Source organism: Oncorhynchus masou, chromosome 28, assembly GCF_036934945.1.
Source record: "Oncorhynchus masou masou isolate Uvic2021 chromosome 28, UVic_Omas_1.1, whole genome shotgun sequence".
NCBI classification, from domain to species: Eukaryota; Metazoa; Chordata; class Actinopteri; order Salmoniformes; family Salmonidae; genus Oncorhynchus; species Oncorhynchus masou.
The window spans coordinates 77825132-77846384 of record NC_088239.1 but is presented as its reverse complement, the minus strand read 5'-3'; the positions used below and the strand labels follow the sequence as shown (position 1 = coordinate 77846384).

General features: G+C 45.3%; 1 protein-coding gene across 6 annotated transcripts in view; it reads left to right on the top strand.

Annotated features, from left to right (window-relative positions):
• Positions 1-21253, top strand: part of LOC135518341 (3',5'-cyclic-AMP phosphodiesterase 4D-like) — a 386883-nt gene that overhangs the window by 311381 nt on the left and 54249 nt on the right. For 4 of the 6 annotated variants that reach the window (XM_064943443.1, XM_064943447.1, XM_064943446.1 and 1 more), the window contains one exon: positions 2485-2547. The exons of the other annotated variants lie outside the window; for them this stretch is intronic. In XM_064943443.1, coding sequence (XP_064799515.1) covers positions 2485-2547 — 63 coding nt within the window. The remainder of the gene's footprint in view (positions 1-2484; positions 2548-21253) is intronic. 6 annotated transcript variants of the gene reach the window in all.

The window sequence follows — 21253 nt, the reverse complement described above, 5'->3', positions numbered from 1 at the left end:
AAACAAGCATGTGTTACCATCAGGAGAATATACATGGTGTTATGCTATGGTAAGTCAAAGAGTGGTCTTTAACAGTGATCGAAACTAAATTAAATGATCGATATGAAATTTTAAATTGAAAGCGAAGGTGGATTTGGTGCCCCCCAAAACATGACTTGAATATTATGTTCCATTTTGTCTCCCAGAGAGTTTGTTGAGGTCAGGTCAGGTCGAAAGTATTGGAATATGTCCACTACTTACCTCCCCTGAAGTAATGAGCCTGTTATTCAGATGCCTCAATTGTAAATCACTCATCGGCCCGCCAATATGTACCAAGTAGGTGACCTGTGGCTGAATTTTCCATACAAATGTAATACAAACCAATCCCTCCCAAGTTCAAATATTTGTAAGAAGCTATTATTGAATGGCTTAAAATAATGATCCTCCAAATGGGATTTTCGTGGCCTGTAATCTGGACTAGTGACTTTCATCTGAAGTAGTACATCTCATACAAGACTCTTTTCCCAGGAAGTATCATGAGTCTGTTCCCACTAGTCATCATGGTATTTAAACAGACATTACAGACCAAGGCGCCAGGCCCTCTCTCTGTCTTCTACACAGCATGACTTTGACCTTGTTGACCTCGGCACATAATCAGCCATTGCAATAAATGCCCCTGAATATGCCCTCTGTTTACACAGGTAGCACAATTCTGATATTTGGCCCAATCACTGGCAAAAGAGAGGATCTGCTTGGTCAAAAGACCAATTAGTGGTAAATAAAATATCAGAATTGGTCTGACTGTGTAAACACAGCTATAATATACTTTTGACTCAGTCACTCCTCTGTACAGAGGGTTTCTTATGGGAAATGACATGAAGAAACTGAAACCCTGGAGCAGGGGAGTTAGCAACTCTGGCCCTGATGTGCCGGAGGAACCTAAAGTTTCGCTTTAGTTTTGCTTTAGACATAGAATACCATGTTGGTGAAATGTATCCAATTTAATTGATCAATTAATGGATCTTCTCAGTTGGTGAAGTAATTAGTAGAGACAGGTGTGGTGCCTGGTTAGAATGAAATCCTGCAGTACCAGAGGTACTCAGAACCAGGGTTGCCTACCCCTGTCCAACTGTCGCTCCACATACAATGGGATCCTCCAGTTTTTCCCCTAGGATTTTTTTCAGCTATGAATATAGGGGAAACACTGAATCCTCAATCTTCCATCTCCTCTTCCTGCTCTCCTCTACCCCCTCTCTCTCTCTCTCTCTCTCTCTCTCTCTCTCTCTCTCTCTCTCTCTTTAATGCCCTATAAGTACATACCAGGACACTGTCCTCCATGTCGTCCTTCCATCAGGAGGCTCAAACAGTAGACTGAGGTCATGTTGTCCTCTCTCTGCTGAGAGACAGACAGTGGACTGAAGTCATGTTGTCCTCTCTCTGTTGAGAGACAGTAGACTGAAGTCATGTTGTCCTCTCTCTGTTGAGAGACAGACAGTGGACTGAAGTCATGTTGTCCTCTCTCTGTTGAGAGACAGTAGACTGAAGTCATGTTGTCCTCTCTCTGTTGAGAGACAGACATTAGACTGAAGTCATGTTGTCCTCTCTCTGTTGAGAGACAGACAGTGGACTGAAGTCATGTTGTCCTCTCTCTGTTGGAGACAGACAGTGGACTGAAGTCATGTTGTCCTCTCTCTGTTGAGAGACAGACAGTGGACTGAAGTCATGTTGTCCTCTCTCTGTTGAGAGACAGACAGTGGACTGAAGTCATGTTGTCCTCTCTCTGTTGGAGACAGACAGTGGACTGAAGTCATGTTGTCCTCTCTCTGTTGAGAGACAGACAGTGGACTGAAGTCATGTTGTCCTCTCTCTGTTGAGAGACAGACAGTGGACTGAAGTCATGTTGTCATCTCACTGTTGAGAGACAGACACTAGACTGAAGTCATGTTGTCCTCTCTCTGTTGAGAGACAGACAGTGGACTGAAGTCGTGTTGTCCTCTCTCTGTTGAGAGACAGACAGTGGACTGAAGTCGTGTTGTCCTCTCTCTGTTGAGAGACAGACACTAGACTGAAGTCATGTTGTCCTCTCTCTGTTGAGAGACAGACAGTGGACTGAAGTCATCCTTGCTTGTGTCTAAATATATGTATCCTACATGTTTGTCTTAACCTTCCACAGTGCTGCTCTCAATGTTGCCTTCTGTTTCTCAGTTCATTCCATATGAGGATGCACATTGGCTATTTATGTCACTGCATCCTCTTTGTAAAAGGTGACAGAGTACAAACTAGGCCCCGTCTTCCTGACTCGTCTGTTGCACCGAGGTCTAACTCCGTTGGTGTCATACTGACCTTATCTAAGACCATCTGGACAGAAAGTCATTCATCAGACTATCTGACCTCCCAGCGGGATAAACTGGGCAAAAGATGTTGAAATGACGCAAGACAGAGACCCTGAATGACGCAACAAGACTGACTCGCTCAGTGTCCTCCATTTTGTGTTCTTATCGATAGGAATAACCACCTGCAGAGGCCAGGCCTGACCTCGCGACGGTCTGAGCCCGTCATTAGTGGAAAGTAAGTGAGGCCCTGCGGACAAACTCCAGTCGCTAACACTTAGTTTCACCCCTTCTTCATAAGGGCCAATGCACTGCCATGGTTATGACACAATCAGTACCATGTTCATTTTTGACACCTGACTATTGACAGTCGTAACACAAACTGTTGTTTCGGAAAACTAGCTATGTAATCCCAATGTTACCCAGTCTGTTTGTCAAGGACCCCAGCTGTTGCACATTTTTGGTCTATTCAAGAAAAAACACATCTGATTCAGGTGTGCTAGTGTTGTAGCTGAAAAAATGTGTGAAATAGCTTGGGGTCCCCAAGAACCGGTTTGGGAAAAACAAAGCTAGCCAGCTAGCTAGTTTGCTAGCTCTCCCATGCAACGTTGTTTTGGTGACAACGGCAAAAGCTCAGTTTTCATAAGAGGACAGCTGTTGTGGCTCGTCTGCCACGTCAAAGGCTTGTTTAATGACGGTATCATTATGTCATGTATTGTCATGTTATGACAGTGCTATGAAGGCCTTATGACGGAGGCGTCTGCTAAAGTGTTAGCCCCCACCACACACACTAACAGCACGCGCTGACCATGCTGTTACGGACGAATGCTGTGCCTGTCTCTGCCTTGCTGCTCACACCTCACATCACAGACCACATTAGACGCACGTGTCTCCAATACATCCTCATCTTTAATGCGCAGAATGGTAAAAAAAAAATACAAATAAAACAAATGACCAGATTGAATGAGAATTCAGGAAATTTGTCTCCCTAAATTTGATTGACACTCACAGCCAGAGAGAGGCTGACGGTTTAGAGATTTTTTAGACATGGTTTAGTGTTCTGGGCATTAAAACCTCACCCCCAAATCCTTCCCTAAGTGGTGCACTCTGGTAGATCTTTCCACCCCTGTGGAAAATTGCAGTGGAACATCCTAATGACATGGCATGAAGGGATGGATCAAAGTCTGGTTTATGGGTTTAGACTCAAGATTAGGCCTAGTCTCTGGGTCTCAGAACATTGTTGTCTCATCTAACATGTGTGATGCTCATCTTTGTTTTACGAAGACTGCATGGCATGTGAAGAAGCAGTGTTAGAAACTTCCCCCAACTCCAACCCCATCCTGATCATTTGTTTACCACTTTCTCCATCTCCTCATTTGAACAGAGTTGAAGTCATTGTAATAGTAGGCTTTTCGTAGCTCTGGTCCAGTGTGCCTTTCTCAACTATTCTACTAAGTAGTTGAGAAAGGCACACTAACGCTCTGTACCAGAGCTAGGCGTTCTGATGCTTTTGTACACTGGACATTCATTCATTTATTCAGAATTCTTATAAATACATAAAGATGCAAGATACCTACAGATGTTAAACTCAGTTTTATTTTGACAAACATCCACAAAAGTGGAAAGAGTAGTCATCAGTCTGTCAGCAGATGGGATTTCAGATGGGATTTCATGTCACAGTACATCTAAAGCCATCACATTATCAGAACCAAAACTACAATTGTGATGAGCACAAATTAATGAATGACGATACAATCTGCAAGACAAACTGAAATTGAGAAGGTGACTGTGGCTTTTCTACAAAATGAGCAACGGTCTTCAAAGGGGTTTTAATTTGGCTCGGAGGAGGCTCGTTTGCTCACTCACCGTAACTCGACACCCCCTTTATGCATAATGCAAAGGCCTATGGGAGCTCTGTCATGAGCTTCCACTATAATCCCACCCGATATGCAGAAAGGGAAGGAGGAGCGCTATCAGGTGATGCCATCATAACATGTAACTGATATGTCTCCAACGGCCTGACAGGGTTGAGGATGGATGACCTAAAAGTGATTCGGCACTTTCAACATAGCCCGTTGACAGTGTGTTGTTGCTTCATAGCCAATTCGCCATTGTTGAAAATGATCTATCCTTGTCGATTGCTTGAACAGTCAGGTTACTACATCCAGGCTATACTACATCCAGGATACTACATCCAGGATACTACATCCAGGATACTACATCCAGGATACTACATCCAGGATACTACATCCAGGCTATACTACATCCAGGATACTACATCCAGGCTATACTACATCCAGGCTATACTACATCCAGGCTACTACATCCAGGCTACTACATCCAGGATACTACATCCAGGCTATACTACATCCAGGCTACTACATCCAGGCTATACTACATCCAGGCTATACTACATCCAGGCTATACTACATCCAGGCTATACTACATCCAGGCTAGTACATCCAGGCTATACTACATCCAGGCTATACTACATCCAGGCTATACTACATCCAGGCTATACTACATCCAGGATACTACATCCAGGCTATACTACATCCAGGCTATACTACATCCAGGCTACTACATCCAGGCTACTACATCCAGGATACTACATCCAGGCTATACTACATCCAGGCTACTACATCCAGGCTATACTACATCCAGGATACTACATCCAGGCTATACTACATCCAGGCTACTACATCCAGGCTATACTACATCCAGGCTACTACATCCAGGCTATACTACATCCAGGCTACTACATCCAGGCTATACTACATCCAGGCTATACTACATCCAGGCTATACTACATCTAGGCTATACTACATCCAGGCTATACTACATCTAGGCTATACTACATCCAGGCTATACTACATCCAGGCTATACTACATCCAGGCTATACTACATCCAGGCTACTACATCCAGGCTATACTACATCCAGGCTATTACATCCAGGCTATACTACATCCAGGCTATACTACATCCAGGCTATACTACATCTAGGCTATACTACATCCAGGCTATACTACATCCAGGCTATACTACATCCAGGCTACTACATCCAGGCTATACTACATCCAGGCTATACTACATCCAGGCTAGTACATCCAGGCTATACTACATCCAGGCTATACTACATCCAGGCTAGTACATCCAGGCTATACTACATCCAGGCTATACTACATCCAGGCTATACTACATCTAGGCTATACTACATACAGGCTAGTACATCCAGGCTATACTACATCCAGGCTAGTACATCCAGGCTATACTACATCCAGGCTATACTACATCCAGGCTATACTACATCCAGGCTATACTACATCCAGGCTATACTACATCCAGGCTATACTACATCCAGGCTATACTACATCCAGGCTAGTACATCCAGGCTATACTACATCCAGGCTATACTACATCCAGGCTATACTACATCCAGGCTATACTACATCCAGGCTATACTACATCCAGGCTAGTACATCCAGGCTATACTACATCCAGGCTATACTACATCCAGGCTATACTACATCCAGGCTATACTACATCCAGGCTAGTACATCCAGGCTATACTACATCCAGGCTATACTACATCCAAGCTATACTACATCCAGGCTATACTACATCCAGGCTATACTACATCCAGGCTAGTACATCCAGGCTATACTACATCCAGGCTAGTACATCCAGGCTATACTACATCCAGGCTACTTTCAACTTATTTTGCAATACTTACGGACAATTCCTGTTTAAGGGGGAAAAAAGACTTTTATGCTGAATGAACACTTTGATAGTGATATTTAATGTGCAGTACGGGAGTCAAGAGCGTCAGGGGAGCTAAGTTTAGCCAGCTTTATTTGTAGCACATTCCATACTAGCCATGTCTGATAGCGGCGCGTGAGAGTGGCACTACGCTTCCCATGGTACGTCGGCCTTTCTGTGTGTCAGCTGTGATAGGGCGCTCAGTTAACTAGCCATAACTTGCGCCTGCGCTCAGACACACACACACACACACACTCCACAGACCGCAAACCTCAGGAGCCATTATGAGACCACGAGCGACAAAAAACATGCGTGAAATGGGACGGTTCTTCAGCGAGCCCAATGACTATCGAAGAGGGTATGTTTCCTTTGAGAGGGACCTTCCGAGGCAGTGTTGTTCAATCCTGGTCCTTGGGCCCTCTGGGGTTGTTCGAGCACTGTTGAATCAGATGTATTAGTGAAGGACTAGAATAAAAACCTGCACACCCTGTCTAGATCTACAGGACTGGTCCCTCTGTCTATTGGAAATGAGCTGATGCCTCCTACCCCTCTATCCCTTACCCTACCCTGCTTCTCCCTGCACTAATGCCCGCTTTAGAGCACTCCTTCCTGGGTTAGCTATCGAGAAGCTGCCACCCGACTCCTCTACTGTGTGTGGTTCCTCTGAGTACACTGGTATCCATGCATGGGACTGTTTCATTGTGTTAGCAAGAGAATGCATGCATTCTGTGTTATGGGAATCCACTTCCAATCCAATGCATTGCAGCTTAACACATGCTTAACTGAACAAGTACTTGGCCAACCATTCATTTGTTTCTTATTGAAGTGCTAAGCTTTATAAAATGTACACTTGTTTTTTTGCTGTTTGAGTTTGTAAGTAGAGGGGATTCTATGCACCAGTTGCTGAAAAACAATTGACACTTGAAGTTGAGAAACTTGTGCCGAGGGAAGATTCTGTAATATCTGCAGAAAATCAACTGTAAACAAGTCTTCATTAAAATGCTCATACGAGCCAAAGAAGAACCTTTTAGGCCAAAACTCTGGCTAAACTCAAACTTTAGCTTCACACAGCAGTAAGTAATACAACTATGCTAGTCTCAACTATCCTCATTCTCTAAGCAAGGGTCAATATGTCCAAGGCCAAAGACACATTTGGGGAAATCGATCGGTTCTCCCATGAAACAAACCCAAGTAGCTCTGACACCACTTCTGGGGCAAGCAAGAGACAGTCAGGAGCTACTGAGGGGAGAGAGCGAAGGATAGAGAGTGAAAGAACTTGGCAGAGGGTTAGAAACTGATAGAGCTGAGAAAGAAAGAGGCAGGGAGAAAGGTATTAGTGTAACGGATGTGAAACGCTAGCTTAGTTAGCGGTGGTGCGCGCTAAATACTGTTTCAATCGGTGACGTCACTTGCTCTGAGACCTTGAAGTAGTAGTTCCCCTTGCTCTGCAAGGGCCGCGGCTTTTGTGGAGCGATGGGTAACGATGCTTCGTGGGTGACTGGTGTTGATGTGTGCAGAGGGCCCTGGTTTGAGCCCGGGTATGGGCGAGGGGACGGTCTAAAGTTATACTGTTACATTAGGATAGAACAGATGGTTGAGAGATTGAGGGCTCTATTTTTGAGGTGTGTCCTTAAAAACATGCGCCAATATGCCAATTTCAGACAGCGCAACTAGGGATGTTTAAGACCGACCAAAAGCTGGTTTTAGCGGTTACTCAGTTGGTTATGGCATTAATTTCTATATCGGACACCCACACAGTAGCCATATGTAAATCATCAATGTTTTATGAGCATATCACAAGCAGAAAACAGTCAACAGACATTACCCTTTTTTATTCATATTGTTCATTATTTTTGTCCAGCTTCTGTGAAAAGGTTGGACTCATTATGCCCATTACATAAAAGGTGTCAGAACATCAAGTTAGTTAAAAGACTGCTTATTGTTTTCCGTTTATCATTTTGTCAATTAATGCATTTTTCACTTTCCTCTGTTGGACCTGTCAAATCGCGGGAATTCCGATCGATGTTTGTGGTGCTGAATCCATGTGTAAGTTCGAGCCCGAGCTGTGATCGGGAGTCCCAGAGGACTTGGCGTTGTCCGGGTTAGGGGAGGTTTTGGCCCAGCGTCGTCCGGGTTAGGGGAGGTTTTGGCCCAGCGTCGTCCGGGTTAGGGGAGGGTTTGGCCCAGCGTCGTACAGGTTAGGGGAGGGTTTGGCCCAGCGTCGTACGGGTTAGGGGAGGGTTTGGCCCAGCGTCGTCCGGGTTAGGGGAGGTTTTGGCCCAGCGTCGTCCGGGTTAGGGGAGGGTTTGGCCCAGCGTCGTCCGGGTTAGGGGAGGTTTTGGCCCAGCGTTGTCCGGGTTAGGGGAGTTTTGGCCCAGCGCCGTCCGGGTTAGGGGAGGGTTTGGCTGATGAGGCTTTACTTGGCTTATTGCGCTCTAGTGATTCCTTGTGGTGGGCCGGGCGCTTGCAGGCTGACCCTGGTCGTCAGTTAAACAGTGTTTCCTCCAACATACTGGTGCGGCTGGCTTCCGGGTTAAGCGGATGGGTGTTAAAACTTCTTAGCGCTAGCGTCCCACCTGGCCAACATCCGGTGAAATAGCAGAGCACCAAATTCAAAATACAGAAATAGTCAAATTAAACATTCATAAAAATACAAGTGTTATACATCGGCTTAAAGATGAACTTCTTGTTAATCCAGCCGCTGTGTCAGATTTCAAAAAGGCTTTACGGTGAAAACAAACCATGCGATTATCTGAGGACAGTGCCCCTCTTACTAAAGCATACCATGTGATTATCTGAGGACAGCGCCCAGCTTACTAAAGCATACCATGTGATTATCTGAGGACAGCGCCCCGCTTACAAAAGCATACCATGTGATTATCTGAGGACAGCGCCCCGCTTACAAAAGCATACCATGTGATTATCTGAGGACAGTGCCCCTCTTACTAAAGCATACTGTCAGGACCCGGTTACGAACCTGGGTCTCCGGACTGAGAAACAGTCACTTAACCAACTGAGCCACGAATAGTCAGCAGAACCCAGAAGATGAGGCAGACACAGCAGTACTTAAGACGGTGTATTTAATAAAGTAAAAAGGAGAAGTCCTTAAATACAAAAATGGCAAATCCAAAAGGTGGTAGGAATAGCACAAAAAAGCCTCAAGAGACACTCAAAAACAAAAACAGAATTCCACAAGAGCATCCACCGGAATCGACAAGAAAACACAGAACACTAGGGCTGGGTGCTAACATACAAACACAGAGCACAGAACTGAGGGAAACTAAGGGTTTAAATACAATCAGGGTAAACGAGGTACAGGTGCAAATAATAATGGGGAACAAGGGAAAAAACATAAGGTCAAAAAGCACAATGGGGGCATCTAGTGACCAAAACCCGGAACAACCCTGGCCAAATCCTGACAGAATCCCCCCCTAGGAACGGCTCCTGACGTTCCTACCAGCTCTCTCAGGGTGGAGGGCCCTGAACTGACGAATGAGGTCAGGATCCAGGATGTCTTTGGCAGGAACCCAGGAGCGCTCCTCGGGACCGTAGCCTTCCCAGTCCACCAGATACTGCCAGGACCGCTGCACCCGGCGGGAATCCAGTATCCGATGGACGGTATAAGCCGGCTGGCCTCCAATGACACGAGGCGGAGGGGAGGTCTGTCTGCCGGGACAAGGGGAGAAAAAACAACAGGTTTTAACAATGAAATGTGAAATGTGGGATTAATCTTAAGGGATCTGGGTAAGTGTAGGCGATAAGAAACTGGGTTAACTCTCCTGGCAACCTTGAAGGGACCGATGTATTTTGGGACAGCTTGCGAGACTCCACCCGTAGAGGTAATTTTCTTGTGGAGAGCCAGACTCTCTGGCCGGGGCGCAGGGTAGGCCCGGGACGGCGACGTCTGTTGGCTTGTTGTTGGTACCTCTGTGAGGAACGCATAAGATTAAGACGGGTCTTCCTCCACATAAGCCGACAGCGTCTGACGAACTTCAAGGCTGAAGGCACTCTGACTTCTGCCTCCTGGTCCGGGAACAATGGAGGAGCATAGCCAAACTGACACTCGTGCGGGGACATACCAGTGGAGGAGGAGCGCAAGGTGTTGTGCGCGTATTCGGCCCAAACAATAAAGGATGACCATGTGGACGGGTTGTCACGAGTCATACATCGGAGGGTGGTTTCCAGCTCTTGATTCATCCTCTCTGTTTGGCCGTTGGATTCCGGATGGTACCCTGAAGATAGACTGGCAGAAGCCCCCATGAGTTGGCAGAAGGCCTTCCAAAACCTTGAGGCGAACTGGGGACCTCTGTCAGAAACCATATCTTGAGGAATGCCGAAGACTCGGAACACATGATTAATTACCAACTCAGCCGTTTCCTTGGCAGAAGGTAACTTAGTCAGAGGGACGAACCTGGCCGCCTTTGAAAACCTGTCGATTATGACTAGGATAGTAGTATTGCCATGGGATGGAGGAAGTCCAGTAATAAAGTCCAATGAGATATGGGACCAGGGTCTGTGGGGAACAGGTAAAGGGTGAAGGAGTCCTTGAGGGCGGAGGTGAGAAGATTTGCCCTGGCAGCACACGGGACAGGCATTGACGAAAGTGGCAACGTCTTATCTTATGGTAGGCCACCAGAACTTACGCTGGATGAACTCCAAGGTGCGACCTATGCCCGGATGACAGGTGAGGCGAGAGGAGTGCCCCCACAGAAGGACCTGAGTCCTCACTGCCTTGGGGACAAACAACCGATTGGCAGGACCTCCTTTCGGGTCCGGTTCGCTAGCTTGAGCACGTCTCACGGTATCCTCAACTTGCCACGAGATCGGAGCCACAATCTTAGCAGCAGGAAGGACAGGCATGTCCGTGTCATCTCGAATGGCAGGAGCGTAGACTCGGGACAGGGCATCCGGTTTGAGATTCTTCGACCCGGGCCGATAGGTGAGGATAAACTGGAATCGATTGAAGAAAAGAGACCATCTAGCTTGTCTAGAGTTCAACCGCTTCGCCTGCTGGATATACTCCAGATTTTTGTGGTCCGTAAGCACTTGAAACGGGTGAGAAGCCCCCTCGAGCCAGTGTCTCCATTCCTTCAATGCCATCTTAACCGTTAGGAGTTCACGATCCCCCACATCGTAGTTCCTCTCAGTCGGGGTAAGCCGGTGTGAGAAGAAAGCGTACGGATGAAGCTTCTTGTCTTCACCCCTCTGAGACAGGACAGCTCCAACACCAACCTCTGATGCGTCTACCTCCACCACAAATGGTTCATCCATAGTCGGTAGTATCAGGATGGGAGCAGAGAGAACGCGCTGCTTGAGTCCTTGGAAGGCCGTCTCAGCTTCTCTTCCCCACAAAAACCTTGCATTGCCACCCTTGGTTAAAGCTGAGAGAGGGGCTGCCACCAAGCTGAAGTTCTTGATGAACTTGCGGTAAAAGTTTGTGAAGCCCAGGAAACGCTGAACTTCCTTAACGGATTTGGGGGTGGGCCAATCCGCTACCGCCCCTACCTTCCTGGGGTCCATTTGGACTCGACCGGGTTCCACTACAAATCCCAGGAATTGTACTCGGGATGAATGGAATTCACATTTTTCCGGCTTAACGTACAGATGGCTGTCCAGGAGGCGTTTGAGTACTTGTCTGACATGCTTAGTGTGTTCTTGAAGGGAGCTCGAAAAGATGAGGATGTCATCCAAGTAAACGAACACAAAAATGTTAAGCATATCCCTAAGCACATCGTTTATGAGCGCTTGGAACACCGCTGGGGCGTTGGTCAGGCCGAAGGGCATCACCAAGTATTCATAGTGACCAGTAGGCGTGTTGAAAGCGGTCTTCCACTCGTCACCAGGTCTGATCCGCACAAGATGGTATGCGTTCCGCAGGTCAAGCTTAGTGAAAACAACTGCTTCCTGGAGCAGCTCGAAGGCTGTGGCCATAAGGGGTAGCGGGTAACGGTTACGGACGGTTATGGCATTGAGTCCCCGGTAGTCGATGCAAGGACGTAATCCACCGTCTTTCTTGGCCACAAAGAAAAACCCTGCTCCCGCCAGGGAGGTGGATGGACGCATGAGGCCTGCTTCCAGAGCGTCCTTGATGTAGGTATCCATAGCAGCTCGTTCGGGTGGAGATAGGGAAAAGATCCGACCCCTGGGGGGCAAGTGCCCGGAAACAGGTCGATGGGGCAATCGTAAGGTCTATGGGGTGGTAGCATGGTGGCCCTCTGTTTGCTAAACACCAGTTTGAGGTCATGGTAACACTCGGGAACTCGGGTCAGGTCGATGGATTCTAAAGACTCGGGAGTAGAACTCGGGGAATTCTGGAAAATACAAGTAGCTTGGCACGTAGGACCCCACTGCTTGATAGTGCCCACAGACCAGTCGATGTGAGGGTTATGGCTGTGAAGCCAGGGGTATCCAAGGACGAGAGGGAACTCGGAACAGGAGATCAAATGAAAGTTCATCAATTCCTGGTGTTGTGAAACTGAAAGTCGCAAGGAGGTAGTGACATGAGTGACAAGTCCAGATCCCAAAGGGCTTCCATCCAAAGTAGTGACCCTCATGGGTTCACTTAGAGGTTCAGAGGGAACGCCATTCTCCTTCGCCCAGACACCATCCATGAAGTTACCTGTGGCTCCAGAGTCTACCAAGGCTTGAAGGTGAAGCTTGTGGTTGTCCCAGGAGAGGGTGACTGGAATGAGCAGACGGGAGTTGGACGGATGGGAGGAGGTTATGTTTCCCGTTACAGTTCCCCCGGTCTGTACGGGACAGAGCGTTTCCCTGGAGCCCGGGACACGTGGAACGGAAATGGCCCGGTTTGCCGCAATATAGACAGCGTCGCTCCCTCATCCGGCGGTCTCTCTCAGCCTGGGAGATGCGTCCAATCTGCATGGGTTCCGATGGAGCCAGCGTGGATAAAGGTGGGGACTCGGAGCTGGGACTGATAGGGGCTAGAGGTCTACGGTTGAGTTCTCTCTCTCTCAGACGCTGGTCAATGCGTGAGGCCAACTTGATCAGGGACTCGAGATTGTCCGGTGGTTCCCGAGTGGCCAGTTCATCTTGGATAGTGTCGGAAAGGCCTTTCAGAAAGCACACCGTGAGCGCCTCGTTGTTCCAGCCACTTGCTGCTGCCACCGTGCGGAACTGGATGGCATAGTCCGTCACGCTGCGCCAACCTTGGTGGAGAGTCAGGAGCTGTTTGGCTGAGTCAGAACCACTGCTTGGGCCTTGAAACACTCGTTTGAATTCCTCAGCAAAGGCAGAGTAGCTGGCACAGCAGGAACTATGGGCATTCCACACAGCAGTAGCCCAGGCCAGGGCTTTTTCCGACAGCAGGGTGATGATATAAGCGATCTTAGACCGGTCGGTGGGAAACGACGAGGGTTGTAGCTCAAAGGAGAGAGAACATTGGGTGAGAAACCCTTTACAAGCACTTGGATCACCTGAGAACCGTTGGAAGACGAGGTTCAGCCAGGAGGTTAACTGCCATGGGTACGTGAATCTGAGGTACTGGGACGGGAACTGTTGCCGGGGTAAGACGATCAGATATTTGCTTAATGGAAGTCAGCATCTCCGACAGAAGATGAGAATGTCTAGCCATTAAGGCCTCTTGCTGAACCAGGGCGGCTTCGTGGCGTTGGACAGTCTCCTGGTGGTGGGACAGCATGGCAAAAGGTCCTGGGAACTGGCTGCCTCTGGGTTCATTTTTTGGCTCTGTGTTTCTGTCAGGACCCGGTTACGAACCTGGGTCTCCGGAGTGAGAAACAGTCACTTAACCAACTGAGCCACGAATAGTCAGCAGAACCCAGATGATGAGGCAGACACAGCAGTACTTAAGACGGTGTATTTAATAAAGTAAAAAGGAGAAGTCCTTAAATACAAAAATGGCAAATCCAAAAGGTGGTAGGAATAGCACAAAAAAGCCTCAAGAGACACTCAAAAATAAAAACAGAATTCCACAAGAGCATCCACCGGAATCGACAAGAAAACACAGAACACTAGGGCTGGGTGCTAACATACAAACACAGAGCACAGAACTGAGGGAAACTAAGGGTTTAAATACAATCAGGGGAAACGAGGTACAGGTGCAAATAATAATGGGGAACAAGGGAAAAAACATAAGGTCAAAAAGCACAATGGGGGCATCTAGTGACCAAAACCCGGAACAACCCTGGCCAAATCCTGACACATACCATGTGATTATCTGAGGACAGCGCCCAGCTTACTAAAGCATACCATGTGATTATCTGAGGACAGCACCCAGCTTACTAAAGCATACCATGTGATTATCTGAGGACAGCACCCAGCTTACTAAAGCATACCATGTGATTATCTGAGGACAGCGCCCAGCTTACTAAAGCATACCATGTGATTATCTGAGGACAGCGCCCCGCTTACAAAAGCATACCATGTGATTATCTGAGGACAGCGCCCCGCTTACAAAAGCATACCATGTGATTATCTGAGGACAGCGCCCCGCTTACAAAAGCATACCATGTGATTATCTGAGGACAGCGCCCCGCTTACAAAAGTATAACATGTGATTATCTGAGGACAGTTCCCTGCTTACAAAAGCATACCATGTGATTATCTGAGGACAGTGCCCCGGTTACAAAAGCATTCAAACATTTTACAACCAAGTAAAGGGATTACTAAAGTCAGAAATAGCGATTTAAAATGAATCACTTACCTTTGATGATCTTCATATGTGTCGTGTCTTTACTATCATTAACTGAAGACTGATAGTTTTTGTCAAAGATTCTCTGTAATTAGTTATTACGTGATTAGACTGATTAATCATGTAACCGTAATTACTAGGAAGTCGGGGCACCAAGGAAAAATATTCAGATTACAAAGTTATCATTTCCTAAAATAACATTTCTGATATTATATCTGATCAATTAGTCTTCTAATTCATTAATTATTTACTTTACCTCACGTGTGTCTCATTACAAACGTCGTAAATTGTTGGTTATCTGCATGAACCCATTCTTCACTATGAGTCATCCATACATCAATTGTCTTACATAATTTATTTATTACTAACTAAGTAATTCACAGAAATGCAAAACAAACAAACAAACAAGGCAAATGTGGTTACATGAGATGATAGGAGAATGTGCCCTAGTGGGCTAAACCAGCATGGCGGCTTGTTAGACAAAAGGGGAAGTGGGGGTTGACTAAGAAGTCACTACAGAGTTAATAATTATAACAATTGAAATGCTAATCCTTTGCACATGAAAGCTCACTCATTCGGGAACAATTGCAGTCAATATATATATTTACGCTCAGTGTGTCGTCTTGATCGCTGGTGAAAAGTTTGTTTCTTTTGTAGAATTGTCCGTCTCTCTCCCTCTCTCTCTCTCTCTGTCGTGGTTATTGTGGATAGTTCAGAGTGACATTCATTCGTTTCGTTATAGAATGGATGTTTCGGCGGTTGTCGTTCTTCGCGTTCAATGATAACGAATTCCTAGCTGCAGACTGGTAATTAATATCAAAGACTTGTTCTTATTCTGTCGGTATCGATAGTCTAAGAGTTTAACCACGTGGTATGGTTAAAAGACTCAGAGTGGAGGTTTTATTCGGAAGGCAGAAAAGGGCTGTCCCAGGACGCCTGACCCTAATTGGGCTCAGGGGCGGTCCTCTGATTTAGTTAACTCCAATCCCCTTTTTGAGTTTTCCTTCATTAAACAGTCCAAAATCATATTACACAATTTCACAAACAGTATCATACTCACTCATTCATCTTATACAACAATTAGATGTAAACCTCATATCTGAGGCTATTATATAAACAGCGTTATGGTAATGTGGCCACACCGTCTCCCACCGCTTCCCCAAGTTGTGACAAACGGACCAGTAGCTGGATTCTTCACCGATCTTTTATACTTTTTTTTCTTCTCCGGAACATGACATTTGTTCGTACCTCAAGTTCTGTGAGGTGGAAGGATTTCCTTTGTTCTCAATGAAAATCTACTCTCTCTATACCGTGTGGCCATGTGGCAGGGTCTTCTCAGGAATTTACGACCTCTTTGACCACAGCAACCTAGTTGAAGGAGGCAAGGGGGAGGCAGGGAGAGGGGGATGGGGCTTGCTATACTCAAAGAGTCCAACGTCATGACATATGGTTGCAGTCACAAGAGTCCCATCTATACAATAAATGTTTGTTTTGTTTGATAGTCCCTCTTTATGTCCCAAATGCTTGTTTTGCTCAGTAATCCACTGGCTCAAAGGCGGTCACGACATGCAGACAAATACATTCTAATAGTACCGGTAAAGTTCGTCGAAACATGTCAAACAATGTTTACAATTAATCCTCAGGTTGTCTATTGTCTAAATAATCGATAATATTTCAACCAGACAATAGCGTCTTCAATAGAAAAACAACGAACTGCGCGCAATCGGTCACACGCCCGAAACAGCTCTGGTTCATTCTACAGTCCACTTAGTAAATGGTCTCATTCTTCCTAATTTTTCAGAACACAAGTCTGAAACAATATCTAAAGACTGTTGACATCTAGTGGAAGCCATAGGAACTGCAATCTGGGTCCAATACATTACATACTGTATAGGCATTTAATTGAAAAGTACCCACATCAAAAATATCGCAGGTCCTGGATGGATTTTCCTCAGGTTTTTGCCTGCCATGTCAGTTCCGTTATACTCACAGACATTAGTTTAACAGTTTTGTAAACTTTATAGTGTTTTCTATCCAATACTACCATGCATATGCATATCCTAGCTTCTGGTCCTGAGTAACAGGCAGTTTAATTTGGGCACCTCATTCATCCAAAATTCTAAATACTGACCCCTACCTGAGAGAGGTTAAGAAGCGTAGTTTGGCGAGTCATGTTTCGGAGGATGCATGACTCAACCTTCACTTCCCGAGCCCATTGGCTGAGCGATGAGACAAGATCAAACTTGGGGAGGAAAAGGGGGTAAAAAAAAAGATGTTTCTTTGTTTACTTTGAACTACAGTCTGTTTTCACTCCAGTCACTACTGGCCATATCAATGCCGATGTCACAACTTCCACCGAAGTCGGTTCCTCTCCTTGTTCGGGCGGCGTTCGGCGGTCAGCGTCACCGGTCTTCTAGCCATCGTTGATCCACTTTTCACTTTCCATTTGTTTTGTCTTGTTTTCCTACACACCTGGTTTTAATTTCCCTAATTTATTGTTGTCTATTTAACCCTCTGTTCCCCCCATGTCTCTGTGTGGTATTGTTTGTTGTAGGTGCTTGTGCACATGTTTACTTGTGCGCGTCGGGATTTGTACCCATGTTGGTTATTTCTTTATGCCATTGGTTTTGATATTAAACTGCTCCGACTATTACCTAGTTCTGTTCTCCTGCGTCTGACTTCCCTGCCACCAGTTACGCACCCCTTACAGCCGATGGAAAGCTATAACTATATATATATTTGGGAGCAGAAGCAGTGAGCAGACATGTCTCCTTTCTCTTTATATTGGATCTTTTTCCGGCTCCTGTGAAACGTTTGGATGTGTGTAAAACCTTCCATATTCGTACATATTATACGCCCACTGGGACAAAATATGGTTCCTATAACTGTATTTAGACATAGCCTGTTTAAAACAAGTGGTGGTTTTGTTTTATTAGAACTTGATCAAATGTATTCACTGTCTTTTTAAGTCTCATCAATAGTGAATGTAATCCTACTTATTGACAACGTTTGGCTTGTCCATGGCTCAGACATAATGCATTTTACAGTAGGCCTAAATCAGTGCAAATGCTATGTTTACAATATATTTTGATATTGAAGCCATGCAATTACTGTTCATAAACATGGTCAACATATTTAGCAAATATGGGATAGGCCTACATTTTGTTTCTGTAGGCTATTTAACAAACTGTGTTATAACGGACTAACATTTCATGCAATATATAAAATACTGTAAATACACAACCTGAAGCAACCACATATGTAGCACGTTCTGATTGGCCAGTGAGACAGACAGAACAACAGGGAGGCCAACCAAATGGCTAGAGCAGAGGATCAGTTACGTTCTTATTGGCCAGTGAGGGGTCAAGCCTCTACACGCCTTCAACTTATTTATTCTTCAAAGCCCAGCCCTTTCTCGCCATCGCCAGCTACTACGCCCATAATTCTGGTTGTGAAAATAGCAAAAATATTCCTGACACACCCCCGAAACTTGTGTGCTACTGCCAGTGCTAAGATTTACCATTGAGTTAGGTTTGTTCAAATAGAGCCCTGGTTGTGTTAAACAGAAACCAATAGACATGAGAGAGAGGGGTACTAAGATCTCCATTGAGTTAGGTGTGTTCAAATAGAGCCCTGGTTGTGTTAAACAGAAACCAATAGAAATGAGAGAGAAGGGTATTAAGATCTCCATTGAGTTAGGTGTGTTCAAATAGAGCCCTGGTTGTGTTAAACAGAAACCAATAGAAATGAGAGAGAAGGGTACTAAGATCTCCATTGTGTTAAGCAGAAACCAATAGAAATGAGAGAGAAGGGTACTAAGATCTCCATTGTGTTAAACAGAAACCAATAGAAATGAGAGAGAAGGGTACTAAGATCTCCATTGTGTTAAACAGAAACCAATAGAAATGAGAGAGAAGGGGAATAAGATCTCCATTGTGTTAAACAGAAACCAATAGAAATGAGAGAGAAGGGTACTAAGATCTCCATTGTGTTAAACAGAAACCAATAGAAATGAGAGAGAAGGGTACTGAGATCTCCATTGAGTTAGGTTTGTTCAAATAGAGCCCTGGTTGTGTTAAACAGAAACCAATAGACATGAGAGAGAAGGGTACTAAGATCTCCATTGAGTTAGGTTTGTTCAAATAGAGCCCTGGTTGTGTTAAACAGAAACCAATAGACATGAGAGAGAGGGGCACTAAGATCTCCATTGTGTTAAACAGAAACCAATAGAAATGAGAGAGAGGGGTACTAAGATCTCCATTGTGTTAAACAGAAACCAATAGAAATGAGAGAGAAGGGTACTAAGATCTCCATTGTGTTAAACAGAAACCAATAGAAATGAGAGAGAAGGGTACTAAGATCTCCATTGTGTTAAACAGAAACCAATAGAAATGAGAGAGAAGGGTACTAAGATCTCCATTGTGTTAAACAGAAACCAATAGAAATGAGAGAGAAGGGTACTAAGATCTCCATTGTGTTAAACAGAAACCAATAGAAATGAGAGAGAAGGGTACTAAGATCTCCATTGTGTTAAACAGAAACCAATAGAAATGAGAGAGAAGGGTACTGAGATCTCCATTGTGGACACCAACAGTGGGTTGAAAAACCTGGGGGAAAAGAGAAAAGAGAAATACAGTAGAAAGAGAGGGAGTAGCGAGCGACATGGAGGGAGACAGATGAGGCCATAGAAAGCAATGACTGTGAGAGAGAATAGCTTTCTTAGCGGCTGTAACTGTCCTCGTCTCTCTGTCAGCGGATGTATTTAGCCCTGACCTTTGGGAGAGTACACGTCCTTCATTAGCTAAGAGTTTCACAGCTCCTCCATATGGACAGACAGTCAGTAGTTGTCAACAACAGAATGGGACAAGTGCCAAAACACTCCAGCTACATTGTGTTATTATATGGAGGGTTACAGACCAGTTAACTCGGCCTAAGACCCCTAGACTTAGCGAGTGCAACAATATTAATAGGCTAGTTTATTGGTTTTATAGCACATGGATTGAGGAAATGATAATTAAGGTCATTAAGAGATAGATTCAGTGCAACAGGGTATAGCGGGCGCACAGTTCAAATAAATAATCATAAAAATTATAAATACAAATTTTCAAGACTGTGTCCCTGTACTAAAACTGATATTTCTTATTAGTTTCGGAAGTTACAAGCCTGAAACCTTGAACATAGACTGCTGAAACCCTGTGGAAGCCATAGGAATTTAATCCTGGGATATAGAGTTGAGTGTGCCCTTATACTTGCCATTGTAAGAGCATAGTCTCTCTCTCAAAAAAAATCTGGTTGGTGTTTCTTTGGATTTTCTCCTACCATATCTATTGTGTTATATTCTCCTACATTATTTTAACATTTCTACAAACTTAAAAGTGTTTTATTACTAATGGTACCAGTTATATGTATATCCTGGCATCAGGTAATGAGCAACAGGTAGTTTACTTCGGGCACGTCATTCAGGCGGAAATTGAGAAAAAAGGGGCCTAGCCTTATTTTATTTCATAGTTGATTGTGTTTCAAACACACCTACATGTATGGGCACATGATGGCACATGATGGCACAACAGAAGACCTAAGTCAAGATGTCAGCATTCAGGCTGCATCAACGGTCCTGTTCGCACTTCCCCCAAACATCTGATACTTCTGCATTCACTGGTGCAAAAGGATGACTACTTTCATTAAACTCATGTTTTGAATCTTTGTTTGACACCGTATGCTTTTCCCCCTGCCTTGCTGTACCTTGTCACACAGACAAACCCTATATTCCAATACAATACAACTACTTTTAATATATTTAAAAAATCATCCGTTTATTAGGTACACCCATCTTGCCTCCAGAACAGCCTGAATTCTTCGGGCGTGCATTCTACAAAGTGTTGGAAACGTTTGTTACTCAATTGGTATCAAGGGAACTAACGTGTGCCAGTAAAACATTCCACACACCAGAACACCAGCCTGTACCATTGATACCAGGCAGGATGGGTCCATGGACTGATGTTACTTAGGCCAAATCCTAACTGAGCATGAAGCAACAGCAACCGAGATTTATCAGATCAGGAGATGTTTTTCTACTCAATTGTCCAGTGTTGGTGATCGTGGGCCCCCTGGAGACGCTTCTTCTTGTTTTTAGCTTAGGAGTAGAACCCGGTGTGGTCGTCTGCTGAAATAGCCCATCCATGACCAGGATTGACGAGTTGTGCGTTCTGAAATGTCGCTCTGCACACCACTGTTGTACAGCGCCGTTATCTCTCTGTTTGCGGACCCGCCTGTTGGCTAGCACGATTCTTGTCATTCTTCTTCGACCTCTCGTCAACAAGCTGACTGGATGTTTTTTGTTTGTTGCACCATTATCAGTAAACCATGGACAAGGTTGTATGTGAAAAGTCCAGGAGGGCTGCCATTTCTGCGATACTGGATCCGGGGCGCCTGGCACCGACAATCACACCACACTCAAAGTCACACAGGTCACTCGTTTTGCCTATTCTAACGTTCAATCTAACAGTAACTGAATTC